This window comes from Oenanthe melanoleuca, chromosome 1A (assembly GCF_029582105.1).
Source record: "Oenanthe melanoleuca isolate GR-GAL-2019-014 chromosome 1A, OMel1.0, whole genome shotgun sequence".
Taxonomy (NCBI): domain Eukaryota; kingdom Metazoa; phylum Chordata; class Aves; order Passeriformes; family Muscicapidae; genus Oenanthe; species Oenanthe melanoleuca.
This window is the reverse complement of record NC_079334.1, coordinates 67700969-67718127: the sequence shown is the minus strand read 5'-3', so window position 1 is coordinate 67718127 and position 17159 is coordinate 67700969. Positions and strand designations below refer to the sequence as shown.

The following is a 17159-nucleotide window of genomic DNA, read 5'->3' as shown; positions in this document are numbered from 1 at the left end:
ACCCTCAAAGGGAAGAATTCCTTCCTCAATTATTCATTTTACTAGAAAACCAAATCCTTTCTGGCTGGGAAACCAGTCTGCTCTGAATCTGAACAACAGATATGAAAACATGAACACACAACTGGGAAAGGTTAAAAGAAAACAAGGTGGTGGGTCATAATTTGAGATTAAAAAAAAAAGCCATACACAAACACAATCTGACAAAAGGGAAAAAGCTGAGCCCTTGGAATAAAAGAGTAAATAAATAAGCAACAACCCAGAAGGTTCCAGCTGCCTTGCTGGTGAATACAACAATGCTGACATTTAAAAGGAGAATTGATCTGCTGCATTTACAAGGGACTCACTTTCACAAGGTACAGGAAAGGAAAATTACTAAAAACCAGTTGAAATAAGTGTAGGCAGATCTAAACAAGCAGGTCACTGAATTCCATTTGCAGCTGAGGTGCAGGAGATAAGGACTGAGCCTGGAAAGTGCTGTGGAACAGGAAAGTCCTCACACTGCAGCTTTTGGGACTTGGAAGTGGGCAGAGAGACACAACACCCACCAATGCTGATCCCTCTTCCCTGGGAGGACCTGGAATTGAATTCCTAGAGCAGCCCCTGGATCCCTGGAATGTCCAGGCCAGGCTGGATGGGGCTGGGAGCACCCTGGGCAGAGGGAGGTGTCCCTGTCCATGGCAGGGGTGGCACTGGATGGGACTGAAGGTCCCTTCCCACCCAAACCTGTGAACCAAAGCACTGGGAGAGGCAGAGCAGCAGCAAGAAACACTCCCAGGTGTCACCCAATTCCTGTGTCACCCAATTCTTGTGTCACCCAATTTCTGTGCCACCCTGTCTCTCTTCCACCCAATTCCTGTGCCATCAAATCTCTGTGTCACCCAATCTCTGTGTCACCCAATTCCTGTGTCACCCAGTCTCTGTGCCACCCAATTTCTGTGTCACCCAATCTCTGTGCCACCCAATTCCTGTGTCACCCTGTCTGTTTTCCACCCAATTCTTGTGTCATCCAATTCCTGTGTCACCCAATCCCTGTGTCACCCAATCCCTGTGTCACCCAGTCTCTATGTCACCCAGTCTCTATGTCACCCACTGCCTCAGTACAGGAGCTGTGACAGACTGAGCAAAAGCCAAGGAAAAAGTAACTTGAGAAAAAGGAGGGGAATAAATAAAGCTCTTGGACATGAATTGGACCTGGAGAGCAGTGAGAAAATGTTTACTTCAGCAGGGTTGGTTTGTCTTCTCTATTTTTACCCACCTCAAAATTCCAAATCACTCTTAAGTTTATCAGGAATAAAACAAGCAAGGAGCTCCTAAATTTAAGGCTGCAAAATTACCACATTTTTGATGGACAATGCAAGGAATCATGGCTGGAATCACAGAATAACACCCAAAATCCAAAAGCCTGTGAAGCACCTGGAGCCTCCACTGCTGGCAACACTTAACAAGTGTTAATTAACCTGATTAAACCTGTTTTCCACTGCATTTGTGTCTTTTAATTCCAACCCTGACACGAGTTTTATCAAGGCTGTGTTTCAGCTGTAGATTTGTTGCAGGATTTTGGTTGCAAGGTGAATCAGGATGAAGTTGAAAAGTGATGGGCCAGCAAAACAATGGGATTCAAGGAAAATAACAAATAAGAAATCCAAAGGTTTGGAATTGTCTGCTACCAAATTGCCCCAGCACAGCCTGAGGTGGCACCAAGATAAATCAGTGAACAGGAATTAAGATGAGCCTGAACTTAAAAACCACCATGGTGATCCTACAGCAGAGCCTTCAGGTAAAATCATGGAAAACAGGAAAAGCACAAAGATCAGTGATGATATTCCTGACTGCCACTGCCTCCTTCTCCCTAAAAACAGGAATTGGGATTTGGCAATTTCCTTTTGGAAAAGGGAAAAAAGAACCCAGGACATGAGGATTAATGAGGAGCTGATGGACTGCACTGGGTGTTTACATCAGGGATATTCATGAGGGCAGAAATTGTTCCTAATTTTGCTCACCTTTAAAAATCTTGTAAGAATCAACAAGCAAAAAGCAAAGGAAGAGCTATAGATTATGATTATGGTTCCTTGGCAGGCATGAAAGGATTTGTGAGTAAAAGATGCACAAAAAAGGGGGGGGGGCTGACACAGATGACTGAAGCTGAGAGGGGGAGAAGTTTGGAAAATCACTTTGAAAGATTCTCAGCTATACACACCAAAAAAAAAGTGCTCAGTTTGCAGGAAAACAGCTCAACCTGGGACAAGCAAACTGATCTGAGGTTGCAAAAAGAGAAAAAAAAAAAAAAAAAGCAGAAACAAAAATAAAAGGGTTATTTTGGGCAAACCTGGTCTGAAACACCTTAACACAAAGGACAGTTTTTATTTTTCTGAAGTGTTCCAATGGCAATGACCAAACACTGTTTTCCCTCTGCAGACTTTTAAATATTTATAAAATTATGTTCCTCACTTGCTGTCCTTTCCTCCAGCTACAGAAATTTAATTCTTTTGCATTTGCCTCAGTCACCCATCAATCATTCTCCTTCCTCCTCCACTCACTGTAATTCATCAATGTCTTTCTAGCAACAAAGTGCTGGAACCAAAAGGAAGAGAAGGACTAAAAACAAGAGGTTTATCCAACTGCTCACTTGGACCTGAACACAAATTCTGCATTTTCTCCACCAGTGTGGACAAATGACTTCCCTGAAATGGCAGAATTATCTACTGGCATCACAGAATTATCCAAGACTTTTTGCTTTCACTTCTCATTTCCATTTTCACCCCAAATGTTTCAAATGCTTTAGTAAAACTGAATTTATTACACCTTTCCACCAGCTTTAAAGCTGTATTTTCAAAGTAATTCAATCAGATTTATCTGGATTATTTTATAGCCCTTCAACAATTTTTTCATGGTGTTGCTGCAGAGTTTTACTGGGGATACAATTCTGTCTAACACTCCAGAGTTTAAAAAAGAATTCCTGGAAATACCAATGATTGCTGGAAAAGCATCCTCTGTATTCCAACTCTGCTCCACCTTCATCACAGCCTGATTTCTTATGAAATCAACTTTCAGCAGCTGAAATGAAGGGTTGTTATGAGCAGAGCCAAGAGCCTCCTGATGATGCTCTGGAGAGGTCCTGAGGAGGAGCTGGGCTCAAGCCTGTGGTCAAAGGAGGCAGCTTTAGGTGCTAAAACTTCATCAACAGACTGCCCTGAAAATGCAAATTATAGCAGGAAAAGAATGAGGGCAAGTCATTGATAACTGTGCCCAGGGGGAAAAATATTTAAGATGTTTATAAGGGAAATTCCATGCTCTAATGTGCTTAAAACTAGCCTAAAGTTTATTTAAATATAATCAAAGCAGTATTTAAGGGGGGAAAATAGGGAAAAATTATAGAAGGTGAAAAATGATCTAAGAATAAATACCCCCAATTCTTTTGCATAAAGAATTTACCAATATTCCACCAAACTCAGCCTGGACAAAGCAAATGCCCTCAGATCCTCCTTGTGTGGCCCCAGACCTCCCAGGCACACAAAGCCCATGATTTCCATGGTTTTGTGACTCACCAGAACATATTCCAAGTATAGATGGAATTAATAAAATTAACAAAAACCAAGGTGCCTCTTTCTCACCTGTCCCTCACCTTAAGAAATCAGCAGACTTCCCAATTATTAAGAATTAACAGAAGCCTCACATGAAATGAGATACAACCCTGGAGATGCCACTTCTCAAAAGAGAATGTGAAGCAGAGGCAAAATTTAAATTTACCTATAAAAACATTTCTACAGAATCCCAAACAAACCCAGGTCTCTTATTTCCACTTACTTCATTCCAAAATATAAAACTCATCCAGAGCAGCACCTGAATCCCAGGGCTGCACTAAGGAATGCAGAAACAAAATGAAAGTGGTTTTTATTGATTTTCCTTGTTCCAGCTGAAAGGCAGGCAGTAAATAAAATGCAGCCTGAGAACTGCATTGTTATTTTTATTTATTTCATTATTCCAGGCTACTTAAGGTGTAAGAGCTCTGCTCACTACAAGGCATTTGTGATTGAAAGACTCTCCTTGTGCCATCCTGAGGAAAGCCACAGGTGGCAGCTGCAGTCAAGTAATAAAAATGAAATTTCTCAGCCATGCCCAGGCTGAGAGAGTTTTCCAGGGAGGGGCTGTCACTCCAAAGGCTTCTCCAGAGGATTATTGTGGAGTGCACAGCAAAGTGAGGAGCACTGCAGGTTGTTGAGGAGGACAAAGAACCATGGAATGGTTTGGGTTGAAGGGATCTTAAAGCTCATCCAGTGCCACCCCAGCCATGGCAGGGACATCTCACTGTCCCAGGCTGCTCCAAGCTGGCCTTGGACACTTCCAGGGATCCAGGCAATTTCTGGAATGAGATGCTCATTATGGGATGTGGAAGAAGAGGGTAAATATTTTGCATACAGAATAAAAACCACCCTCAGCTCCTGAGAAAATATTTCATTTTAAAGCTTGACTCCCCACAGCAAGTGGGTCCTCACTGCTCACCAGAATATCCCTGCCCTGCTTAATTTCTCCTCTATCTCCTTTTCCTGTGCCACCTTCATGTGTTTTCCAGAAAACCTGTGGCTGCCCCTGGATCCCTGGAATGTCCAAGGCCAGCTTGGATGGGGCCTGGGGCAGCCTGGGAAGTGTCCCTGCCACGGCAGGGGTGCCACTGGGAGAGCTTTAATGTCCCTTCCAACCCAAACCATTCTGGGATTCCATGATTTCTGCACAGCATTTCCACTTATTCACACCCCTTCCACTTCTAGCACCCCTTCTGTTGTCACCCAGTCACTCAGTGGTGTTGTAAACTCCTGCCTTTTAAAAAAATCAAAACCTCACTTTTTTTGTAAAATGCCAAATGTGCAGTGAGAAAGTAATCAGCTCAAAACCCACAAAAACCTGCTGCTATTACTCACATCAGAAAGCAGAGCAGGAGATATATATTATTCTTTTCCTGACATTAAAAACTTGAAGTCTTTAACACTGGGAAAGAAAAAAAAAAAAAAAAGTAGATGTTGGAGCATTCCCTGCTTATGGAGAAACAAAATACTGACAGCTTTTTATTTCCTGGGAAAAAGACACAGGAGAAGGATGTGCCCAAGAGGAAAACACCAATTCCTCACTCTGTAACACAAGGGGGAAGTTAAGAATAATGAAAGGGTTCCATCCTTTCATCTTCCCACCTTCATTCTTCCTGACAAATAAATAAAAGAAAAAAATCAGCTGGAAATAGCAATGGTCCTCCTTCTTATCCCATGGACAGATTTCTGCAGTTTCAGTGTTTATTATCTGTCACAAGGGCAAATCGAGAATAAAACAAAGCAGCCTAAAGAGTTTTTATTTAATTATATGACATGACCTTGAATTACTTTATTCAACAATATTTCTTCACTGTTTTCAGCATTTCAGCTCTTAAATTATAGAAACAAATGGCAAATATTAAGTTTTCCCTACTGGGACCTCATGTGTCAACAGCAGCATCAGCAGAATTAAAGTAACAGCACAGATCTCCACAATCTTCAGCTAATTAATTTATTATTATGCAGAGCATAATCAATGCACAGCCCAGTGCTGGGGACACTGGACATGAAACTGTGTCCTCCAAGGGTGAATCTCCTGTCCTGGTCACTGCTGCCTGTCCTGCTGCTGATCTCTGGTGGTGTGGAGCACTCCCAGAACATCTCCTGTGGAAGAACTTGGGTTCCTCACTGCAGCAGCCAAGCTCAGGCTTCCAGGGAAGTGACATCAAATCTGTCCCTGGCCCTGCTCCCCTCTCTGGAGACTGTTCCTGGGAAGCTCCTCCTGGTCACAATTTCACCTCAACAGCAGATCACAGAATTGTGGAACTGTTTAAGTTGGAAAAGAGCTCTCAGATCATTGAGTCCAAGCATTCCCAGCTGTGCCAAGGCCACCACTGACCCATGTCCCCAAGTGCCACCTCCACAGGGCTTTGAAATCCCTCAGGGATGGGGACTCTGCCACCACTGCCCTTCCCATGAAGAAATTTTCCCCAGTCTCCACCCTGAGGCTGTTCCCTCTCCTCCTGTCCCTGTTCCCTGGAGCAGAGTCTGACCTGGGGCTGTCCCCTCCTGTCAGGGACTTGTTCAGAGCCACAAGGGCCCCCCTGAACCCTTTTCTTGTTTTACATTAAACAAAAACCACCCACAAATGGCTGCACGTGCACTCAAGTGCCCCATAAAAGTGAATATTGCTGTCAGTAATTCAGCATGTGATAAAACAGCTCCATTTCAGGCAAATGCACAAAGTCACTCTATAAAACAGGCACATAAAGAAATGAAAAATAACTAAAATGCATTCCAGCTCAAACAGGCATTTTATCTGTTCCAGACATTCCCAAATTCTCCAAAGCTTCACAATTCAAAGGATGCTGGAAATGGCTTCTTTTTGACACCCTGTAATGTGCAATTATAGGACAGCAAACCTGATCCTACTGCCTGTGCTCCTGGAATTATCAAGATGCTGGAGGAACACCTGATATTTGTGTGCTGCTCTGGCTGGATACAGAATCAGAAAGAAAAAAAAAAAAAAAGCTGTCACTTAAAAAAAAAATTTAACTTCATACAAATGTAAGCTGTCACAAAGTACCTCTGCATTGTGTTTATCCAACTGGGAAAAGCTGCCAGTCTTTTATTAACAATCCTTGCCTGCATTACTCAGTCACTGCACATTAGAACCAGCAGCTGGAGAGTTTTGAGTGATAATGAAACCTGTAACAAGCCATCCTCAGCCCTCTTTTCCAAACAATAAGGGAATTAAAATTTCAATTTAAATGCAGAGGTTTGAAACACGCTTCAGTGGCAAAATTACTTCAATTAATGTGAGTGGAATACAAAGAGCAGGCTGCAGGGATGGGATGCAGCAGGCTGGAATGATGCCTTTGGAAGGATTGCAGCCAGCCTGGAAAGGTCTAATTCTGACTGGATGGATCACAGGGCTACAGGAATTGTATTAATTGCAAAATGAGGGCTACAAACTCCTTGGTTTGGGTTTTTCCTGAGCCATGAGCAGCTGTTTACCTTGAGGAATGAAACCAAAGGACAGGCAGATCTATGGACACTGTGCCTCCCTGACACATCAGTAATGATTTTACATAATATTCCCATCACATCAAAGGAATTATCCCAGAGCCAGTGAGTGATTACAACATTGCAGAGCTGTGTTAACACAAGATGGCAAAAGCCAATGAACCTGCAGTGATTTTTGGCCAGGGAAAAGCTCCAAATGCAGGTGAATTACTGCTGCTTCATACAGGCACATTTGTCTTCAAATGAGAACTGGAAGTGTCAACGAGTGGCTGAAATTGAGTGTTCAATTTCCACTTGAGGTTTCTCTGCATTCCTTGATTTATATTCAAAAAAGCCCATGAACTAACAGCTGCTTTTGATATCATTATTATTTGATTTATTAGAAAATATTTGCTATGCTGAAAACAAAAAACAACCAAACACAGAGCAGCAACAGAAATGCTGCAAGGAGTCTATAAATCAGAGAGATCTAATGCTGTCTCTCCCTCATAGCCACAGGCAACTTTACCTAAGCACACATTTATATACACATAAGTGTTTATATTTAAAATAAATGTACACAAAATATTGCAAACCAGTAAGATATCAAATACACAGGTTGAAAACCATTTCTAAAGTCTAATGTATGAGAAATCTTAAGCAAGGTTATTTTTCTTCTTACACTTCCTAACACAGATTTTGAACAGGAAACAGGTTACTTGTCTGGAGTTCTATTAATTCAAAAAAGAACCCATTAAAAAAAAAACAACAAAAAAACAAGGAAATTGGTGAAAAAAGCACCAACATTTCAACTCATACTGATGGTAACTGGGAGTATGATATTTTGGTGCCTTAATTTAGCTCATTTTTCATATTTTAAAGTATCAGGCAAACACCACACTTGGATTCTCTCATTTCTGGAGCTGTTCAAGGCCAGGCTGGATGGGGCTTGGAGCAGCCTGGAGCAGTGGAAGGTGTCCCTGCCGTGGCACTGGATGGGATTTCAGGTCCCTTCCAAGCCAAACCATTCCATGATCCTGTGACTGCAGCAGGGCTGGCACAGGAGGAGCAACAGCAAAACAAAAGGAAGGTGATGGCAGAGTGGAGCCAGACATGAGGATGTGACAGCAACAACAAAAACCAGGTGGGGTTCCACAGGCCATGGCATGAGAGTGGCATCCAGCTGTGGGAAATGTACCAGAGGGAACAAGGTAAGTTTTACAAAGTCATATTTAAGGTAAAATAAGATAAAGCAAAAAGGAGGAAATTGAAGTTCAGGGTGACAATTTCCAGCTCTTTCTCCTGTTGGGTAATGACTTATTAAAAAGAAATGAAGAGGCACAACTAAGAGAGACAACAAAGGGCAGTAAAGAGGAAAAAAACAACAAAAATAATGCAATGAAAAGATGGCCTTAAAGGCACTGTCTGCCAAAGAGGAGTAAGAAACTGAGGTAACTTTTGCCTCCACTTTTTAACCAGAGTGAAAGGACCTCTTGAGAAAATCAAATCCACTTCCCTGCCCAAGCATGGGCACCTAGAGCCATGGCCAGTCTGGATTTGGAAATGTTCCACAGAGGGAGACTCCAAAACCTCTCTGGTTTGAGCACTTGTTCAAGTGTTCAACCATCCCTACAGTAACAAAGGGCTGGTTTAGGGTCAAACTATCCCCTGTGTTTCAGACTGTGCCCAGCCCTGGGCACCACTAAGGAGAGTCTGGCTCTGTTTTCCATCCACCACCCCAGAAAACAATAATAACCATCAAAAACATCTCCCTGAGGATTCTCCCAGCCTCTCTCCATGTGAGAGATGCTCCTTAACCATCCCTGGAATCCCCCACTGGCCTGGACCCAGCAACTCCATCTGTCTTTACTGGAGAGCCCAGAACTGGATTGAGCACTCTACATGTCAGGATTCAAAGAGAAAAATCACCTCTCTTGTTTTTAATTCCTAGAAAGCAGTTCCAGGAAAGGAAGGACTGGAGCCTGGTGAGGAAATGTTAAGTTTAGAAAAATTGTAATTAGAGAAGTCCAGGAACCTTTTAACTCCTGCACAAGACTGGAACTGAAAGGCAAGCTTATAAAAGAGATGGAACTGAAGAGAAAAAAAACACCTGAAGGAAGGGAGAAAAAGAGATTAAACAAAAGCTGGAACTAAGCAGAAAGGATCAAGAGCCCCAGGAAAAGAATCACAGAGTCATAAAACCAGTGAGGTTGGAAAAGATGTCTGAGATCATCAAATCCAACCTATGGCAAATCTCCACCACTGAATGCCACATCCAGGAATTCCCTGGACACCTCAGGGGTGGGGACTCCAAACTTCCCTGGGCAGTTCATTCCCACCTCCAGCACCCTTTCTGTGAAAAAATTCCTCCTAATGCCCAACCTAAACCTTGACTGTCCTCTCACCCAGACAATGAGGCAAACCCACCCAAATTGTGTAAGGATCTCCCCTCTGAATAATGACCAAAGTTGTGTTGGGGATGAAAGAGAAGGGACACAGGAGACAGTTCCTTCTATAGTAAAAATGGCTTTGAAATAATTGGGAAGATTTTAAGAAAGATGATCCAGGCAGATGTCTGGAAAATTAATTTTAAAATAGAGAGGAGGGAAGAAGGGAAGGAAGGGGCAAGGAAAGGAAGGACAAGGAAAGGAAGGACAAGGAAAGGAAGGACAAGGAAAGGAAGGACAAGGAAGGAAGGACAAGGAAGGAAGGACAGAGGAAGGAAGGACAGAGAAAGGAAGGACAAGAAAAGGAAGGACAAGGAAGGAAGGACAAGGAAAGGAAGGACAGAGAAAGGAAGGACAAGAAAAGGAAGGACAAAGAAGGACAAAGAAGGAATACCAGCATGTCAGTGGCGTTGAGGTAGTGCTTGCTGGCCATGCACTGCTCCAGCTTCTGAGGGACCTGCTTGATGTTCTCAATCTCATCCAGGAGGTTGAGCACGTGCTTGTGCTCGATGCCCTCGATCCACAGCTTGCGCAGCTCGTCCCGTTTGCAGTGCAGCAGCATCTTGCAGGACAGCAGGTTCTCCTTCACCTGCAGCACACAAAGGGTTAATGGCATCTGTCCCTCCCCTGCCCTTCCCCACCTTTGCTTTACTAGGGGAAGTATCACCAGGCTGAAAGTAAATCTGATTTCCTTCACAGCTTTAGCTGAAGGGGAATGTACAGACCATAAAAACTGAACTTCTCTCATAGTGAAATATTCTTCAATATAAGTTTTATACCACTAGTGAAAATTTAACTGAAGTGCCACAATGCAATTAAACACCAGATCCTGTTAACCACAACCAAGGCCATTTCCCAAAAACCAATTCAGGATTTTGGCAAGCAGCAAGAATCCAATTTTCTGTGGAAGAACTCAGCCACCACTAATTTTCCTGCTGCAAACATTTTCCATCTGCCTATTAAAGCTTTTGGCACATCTCCTCCTTTCTTCAAATTTGCTTCCTTTCCTTGAAACAAGACCAGCTAAGAATAAACCCATTTTCCCAATAACTTGAGCAATACCATTTTTTTTTGGAAGATTTAATCAGATGATTTATGAGTTCAAATCAACATTTCCATTATTTATGAAACCATTACAAACCCTTTAGTGCTGCTATGCAGTTCAGATCTGAGCCCCATGCCATCTTTCAAGTGGCAAAATCTCTAATTTTTCTCCATTCAGGCAACACCAAGAGTTTTCCTTCTCCATTCTCTCAACTCACAGATTTCCTTCTTTCAGATTCTCTCTGGTAAGGTCAGTGTAACCTAGCTCTTTCTGCATAATGCAAATCAACAATTCCTACTAAAATGTGGAAGCAATTAGCAGCACAGCTTCACACATTGCCTTCACACCACTCTTGTTTTGTGATAAGTTATGAATACTTGGGGCCCAACCTTATCTCAGGCTGAACTCTCACTGAATTACACATGAAGAGAGACACTCAGATGGAGCCCTTCAATTTATTTTTAAATAATGAGCCTTTCAAGCACTCCACAAATCCCACTTCAGCTGCACTTTCTCCTGCCTTGTTCACCTGAAGGCAGTTAAAAAAAAATATATATGTGAAAAATACATAAAAAAACTGGACACTGGTAAATAACAACAGGTCTATAAAACAGCCTCTGTCCAGAGATAGGAGATTTCAATACTGCACTCCAAAATGTCCTTCTGAAAAGAGGAGCATGGAAAAAACCCTCAGCCAACAAAAAAAAAAAAACAAACCTCATCTAAGAGTGTCCTAAAAAGCAGAAGCAAACTAAAACACACACAGAGATAATTTCACATCTAATCCCTGCTCAATACATTAATTGGAAATGTTTCACTGACCTGGCACAGCTTCATCAGTGGACTGCAGTTACAGAGAGCCAAACTAGGTCAGCAAAACAATCATGGGGCCAGAAGGAATCTCACCAGACACTCCTGCTCCTGTCCTTGCAAGAAAAACTATCAACTCCATCCACATCTGGGAGCAGGGCAAGGAATGAACAGCAGATATTTTAAAAAAGCCTCCCATTGGGAGCCCAAATTGGTTCTGCTTTGTAATTTAGTTTTACAGAGGCAGCACCTCTGTAGCTGAACACAAAACTAACCAGGAATTCCCACAAGAACTGCCTACAAAAGGCAGATGCACAGAAGGATCTGGAATATCTGTCACTGGTACAAGTGCCACCTTGCACAGAGCAAGGCTGGGAGTGTAACACAGATTGATGACAAACCAGATCTGGGGCCTCCTGTGAGATTAGGTCAAAACCACTTCAATGCATATTGACCAAAACTAATAAAGCAAACTTAAATACCAAAAGGTCCCTCACCCTTCTAGGTGGGACCCAAAGGTCACACCACTCTCTGCTTGTGTTGACCTCTGCAAAGCTTTGCACACTCTGTGAAACCAGGCCACTGCCTATAGTTGTTTTCAAATTTAGTGGAATTGATCTCTGCTTTCAGAGTGCTGAGCTTTGTCCATAAATCCTGGAATGAACTCTTACCCTTGGAAAGCAGCAGAATGCTCTCATTTTCTCTGAAAATGTTAAATGAATTTTCAAAGCCAAAAGGGTCAGTATGTAACCCCACAAGGGTAAAAATCTGCTGCTCCTAAAGCACTGCTGGGAAAAGTTTTAAGCTGAGACTTCCACAGAGCCAGGAAAAAAATAATAAAGTGAGAAAAAATTGGTGTCTGGTTTGCAAAGTTTAGGTACAGCAAATTGCACAGCAAGTGCAAGATAAGGAGCCCAAAGAACTCACCTGCTGCTGCAGGGACAGAGCAGCTCAAACAAGTCCCCAGTCAGAAGTGGCAGAGTTATTTACTGGCACCATACCCAAGTGTGAGCACTCAAAATGCAGAAAGATTCAGGGGCACAGAGTTCATGGGTATTCACACAACACAGCTGAGCTTGGAAATAGCATCAAAATTCATATTCTGTGAGCAAAAAGCAAGCTGATGAATCACCCAGACTATCAGGAGGTGGCTGGAGGCCAAGATAGCAAAACATGAAAAGATGAGATGGAAAGGTGTGAGCTCAGCAGCTCTGGAGACTTCAAAAACCTGAGAGCAACATGCCCAGACAATAAATGAACAGGGGCACTGCAAAGCTTTGTGCTTCACATCCACCTTGCAGTTTGACTTTTAACAACTTCTGTTCTCAGTGAGATCCTACAGAAAATGTTGCCAGTACTAGACTGGTAGGACTGGATGGCCCTGCAGTGACACAGAGTCCCTGGTACTCAGGCCTAGCTTAGAATTCGAATTATGCCAAAATGTGGGGTTGAAGGGAACTTAAAAATCATCTTCTTTCAAACCCGGCCATGGCAGGGACACCTCCCACTATCCCAGGCTGCTCCCAGCCCGTGTCCAGCCTGGCCTTGGACATTCCAGGGATCCAGAGGCAGCCACAGCTGCTCTGAATTCTTAATTCCCAAGATCCCATCCATCCCTGCCCTCTGGCAATGGGAAGCCATTCCCTGTATCCTATCCTTCCAGGCCTTGTGCCCAGTCCCTCTCCAGCTCTCCTGGAGCCCCTTTAGGCCCTGGAAGGTGCTGGAAGCTCTCCCTGGAGCCTTCTTTTCTCCAGGTGAGCAGCCCCAGCTCTCCCAGCCTGGCTCCAGAGCTGAGGAGCTCCAGCCTTGGAATATCTCCATGGATTCCTCTGGACCTGGTCTAACAGGGTTGGACACAGTACTCCAGGTGGGAATTTAGCAGGAATTTAGTGGTAACAGCACCTTCTCAACTCAATTCTTATTCCATCCAGAATGTCAAAAAGCTGGAAAAACAGAGTGAGACACAAAAGCTTAAAACAGGAGCTCAGCAGCTGGCAGTTACCAGTAACAAAAGCACCAACAAAACAACAACAGGCAGCAGCCAGGCCGAGAGGAGACGTGCAGCCGGCTCCCGGCCCGTGGAGCTGCCAGGACCCAGAAAGCCCCAGGGCTGGCTCTCACCTGCCTGATCTTGTTGCGGGAGCTGGTGATGCGCTCGGTGATGCTCTGGTAGGTGCGGATGGCCGTGGTCAGCTCCGTGTAGTGCTGCACGATCAGCTCGTCCAGCTCGCGGTCGCACTTCTCGTACGCCTCCTCCAGCCGCCCCTTCTCGTTCTCCCTGTCCTCCACGTCATCGCTGCTGGATAAAGTCCTGGGGACACCAGGATGTCAAAAGTTACTTGGAGTTTATCCCAGTGCCAGGCAGAGATCAATGCACTGCGAGAAATAAAACCCATCAATATTGTGGTTTATTGCTCTGGCAGTTTTCAAACTGTCCTGGGTTACAATGTAAGGATGTGCTTAAAAATCTGTGTTCTGTCACCATCTGCTGAGACCAGGTGGGGCAGTGATCCTTGTTTCTGTGGGAGATACCCTCTGTTAATGGGCAGCTGTTAAAAACCAGGTGAGGCAGTGATCCTGATCTATGTGGATATATCTCCTGTTAATGGGCCATCTTTAAACCAGCTGGGCAATCATCTTTATCTTCCCACAGCCCATCCTCCCTCCAGGAGATATCTCCTGTTCATGGCCAGTGAGTCCCAGGCCATGACTGATAAAATTCCATCATCCCACTGGGAGATGCTCCAGCCAGGGGAGGAGCCAAGCCTTTCCTACCCAGATAAAAACTGACATTTGGAACACCAGAGCAGCCTTTTCCACTGGTTTCCAGAGGACAAGAGCTACCAGACCTTTCTACAGGATCACTGCTTCAACAAGACCACTTCACCTGGACTGCTACCACCACCCTAACTAGTGGGGTGTCAGGTTGTATTCTGACTCTGTCAGTGCTTTTTCTTTTGTACTATTACCTGTATTTTATTTTTCTTTTTATTTTTCCTATTAAATTGTATTTCTGACTTGGAGTCTCTCACTGGTTTTGCTTTCAAAACCATCACACAAACATTTCAGAACTTTTTTTTTTTCTCTTTTCAGGGGAAGTTCTCTATTGGTTATCACACTGCCAGGCAGTCATTAATACAGGCACAATGAACAATCTGAAATATTTCTTGATTTTTTATGAAGAGCTATAAGGAAAAATATCCTAACTTTAGTCTTGGGAATCAGTGCAACTTGTGCAGTGTTATAAGTCCTGCAACTTACCTGCCAAAAGTAAGGGATGTCACAGGGGGACAGAGATATCCATCCCAAATCCATCCACGTCCCCCAGCAGTCAGTTTTCAAATAAAAGGCCCCATGACCCTATTTCCATCCCCTCAATTATTTTAACCCCTGACATCATGTAGCAAGATTCTTTATTTTTTTATCAAAATCAATTAAGCTTGAGATTGCAACAAAACTGCTGAAAACTTTGTGAAATTGGACGTAGCTCAAAGCTTCTTGATGTCACTCAGTTTCCAGTCTTCTCCTCCCTTTGAGAGGGTAACAATCCCAGAAAGAGCAACAAGAACCTTTTCCTGATATCCAACCTCAACTTCCTGACACAGCCCCAGGCACATTTGAAGTACCTGCACAAAACTGAAATAAGGTCCTTCAGGACCTGTCCCTGTCACAGAGAGCAGAGATCAGAGCTGCCCCTCCTGAAAAAGCTGCAGTCCCCCACGAGGCTCCCCTCAAAGCAGCTTCTTCCAAAGCATAAAACTCATTGCAGCATTTCAAGTTCCATGCTGCATGGCAGCTAGAGAAAGAGCAATCCTTTCTCATGTTATTACATTAATATTCCACTCCCAAAACTTTTTAGTTGTGTCTTAAACCAGCTTTACACAAAGAATTTTTTTTTTACTTTTATTTTAGCCAAAGCTCTTTAAAAAGGATCTGAAAAGTAAGAACACTAGACAAGGTTGCTCAGGGCCCAGAAAATACCAATTTTAGTGAAAGGCTCCCTGCCCATGGCAGGAGGGTTGAAGCAGACCATCTTTGAGTCCCTCTCAATCTGAACCATTCCATGATTCTGAAATGAAAATCACATGCAAGGCTGGCAGAAAGTCATCCTCTGTTAAGAGCTCTTCCAGATAAATCCATTTTCTTTGTGAAGAACTGCTTGTTTCTGCTGGCAGAATATTCTTCAGCGTGGCTATACTGGACACAAGGAATATCCTCCTGAGGAACTGACACTGTGTTTGTGCTGCACAGGATTGCCTGTCCCAGCAGTTAATGAAAACATCCATCCTGTCTGACCTGTGGCACAGACCACAGGAGAATCCTGCAGGGAGACAGACAAGGGAGCAGCAGAACCAAACTGGCCCAGAGCACAGACTAGGAAAGTTCATCGTTTTCATCAAACAAAATTCCATTTCACAATTCTGGATCTGCCAAAGAATCCATCTGCAGTGCCAGCAGTTGGTTACAAAAGCTGAAGATCTCTCTCCAAAATTAAGATTACATCACTCATGTCAGAGGATGCCACAAGGATTCCACTGCTCCAGCAAATTCCCATCCAACTCAGGATTCCTAACAAATCCCAGCCAAATTTTTAAAGCAGGTTTATATTGTGTTGCTCAGTCTTTTTGTCCTTGCATTTGAATTTAGCTTGTCCTGTCTACAGGAAAAATACATTTTGCTAAAAAACCTGACAGCAGAGCTGTTTGTAAAGCTGAGAGGTCCCAGCAGTTCCTGATCTCAGAAACCCCAACAGTGGCAGAAGGACAAAGCCAGGACACTGGAAATCAGAAACCTTGGAGATCCCACCAGATTATTCCTACTGAGATCACACAATGACCATGCACAGTTCTGGTCTCCTCTCACCCTAAAAAGGGCAACTAAACCAAGATGAACAAAAGTTTCAGGCTCAGCCAATTGCCACATTCCAGAATTTCCAGTGTCTGTTGGATGCAGAATAAACACCTGTATTGGGAACATCCTGGTTTTCTTAATTACCTGGTTTAGGAAAATACTGAGGGAACAATCACCACTAAAAATACCACACCCATATTTTGACCAGAAAGCTTGTATTTATTTACAGTCCTTTAATCAGTTCTGGTTCAAAACATCAGAGAATTATTAAAGTTGGAAAAGACCTCTAAGATCATGGAGTCCAACCATTAACCCAGCACTGCCAAGGCCACCACTAAATCTTGTTTCCAGGCACCACATCCTACACTAAAAAGGATTTAAAAATTCCACACAACAACAAATTTTTCCAACAGTTTTTTTTCCTAAGCCCTCCACTCACCTGAATTTGCCTTAAACACCTGTAGATAATTTCCTTACAGACAGGGTAAGAGTTGAAATCAAAACCCAAGACCCAAATGGAAAAAAGCAACATGAATTTTTTTTTTCTTCCATTTTACTGAAAAACCCAGTAAGTTTTAGTAATGTAAGGCTTTGGGTTTAGAATCTGGTTATTTCCAGTGATAATGAGTCTGGATTAATCACTTGGAATTTGAAATTTGTACACCTGAATTTCCCATCTAAGTCTCATGGTACAGGAGCCATTTCTTTTTCTTGCTCTGCACAAAAAAAAAAGAAGAGAAAAGCAAGGAATATTTACTTAATATTCTTGAGATTATACATCCTCCTGCTAACACTGCAGAAAAGTAAGCCAAGGGCATCTCTGCTTATTTTAGTCCTATTAAAATGTGTTGCAAGGAAGAAGAAAAGTCAACACACTGTTTGTCAAATAGAAAAGATCCAAATTGTTTGGGAAAGGAACTTTGCAGGAAGAACTTTGAAGGGGGAATCATAAAACAGGACAGGATTATGAAACAATAATAA

The 17159-nt window shown here is 43.1% G+C and overlaps 1 protein-coding gene across 2 annotated transcripts in view; it reads right to left on the bottom strand.

Annotated features, from left to right (window-relative positions):
* The window catches only part of EXOC4 (exocyst complex component 4), a 280009-nt gene that overhangs the window by 249538 nt on the left and 13312 nt on the right, over positions 1 to 17159 (bottom strand). For both annotated transcript variants that reach the window (XM_056482278.1, XM_056482279.1), the window contains exons 2-3: positions 13449 to 13638; positions 9867 to 10061 (exon numbers count right to left, since the gene is read on the bottom strand). In XM_056482278.1, the coding sequence (XP_056338253.1) occupies positions 9867 to 10061; positions 13449 to 13638 (385 nt within the window). The remainder of the gene's footprint in view (positions 1 to 9866; positions 10062 to 13448; positions 13639 to 17159) is intronic.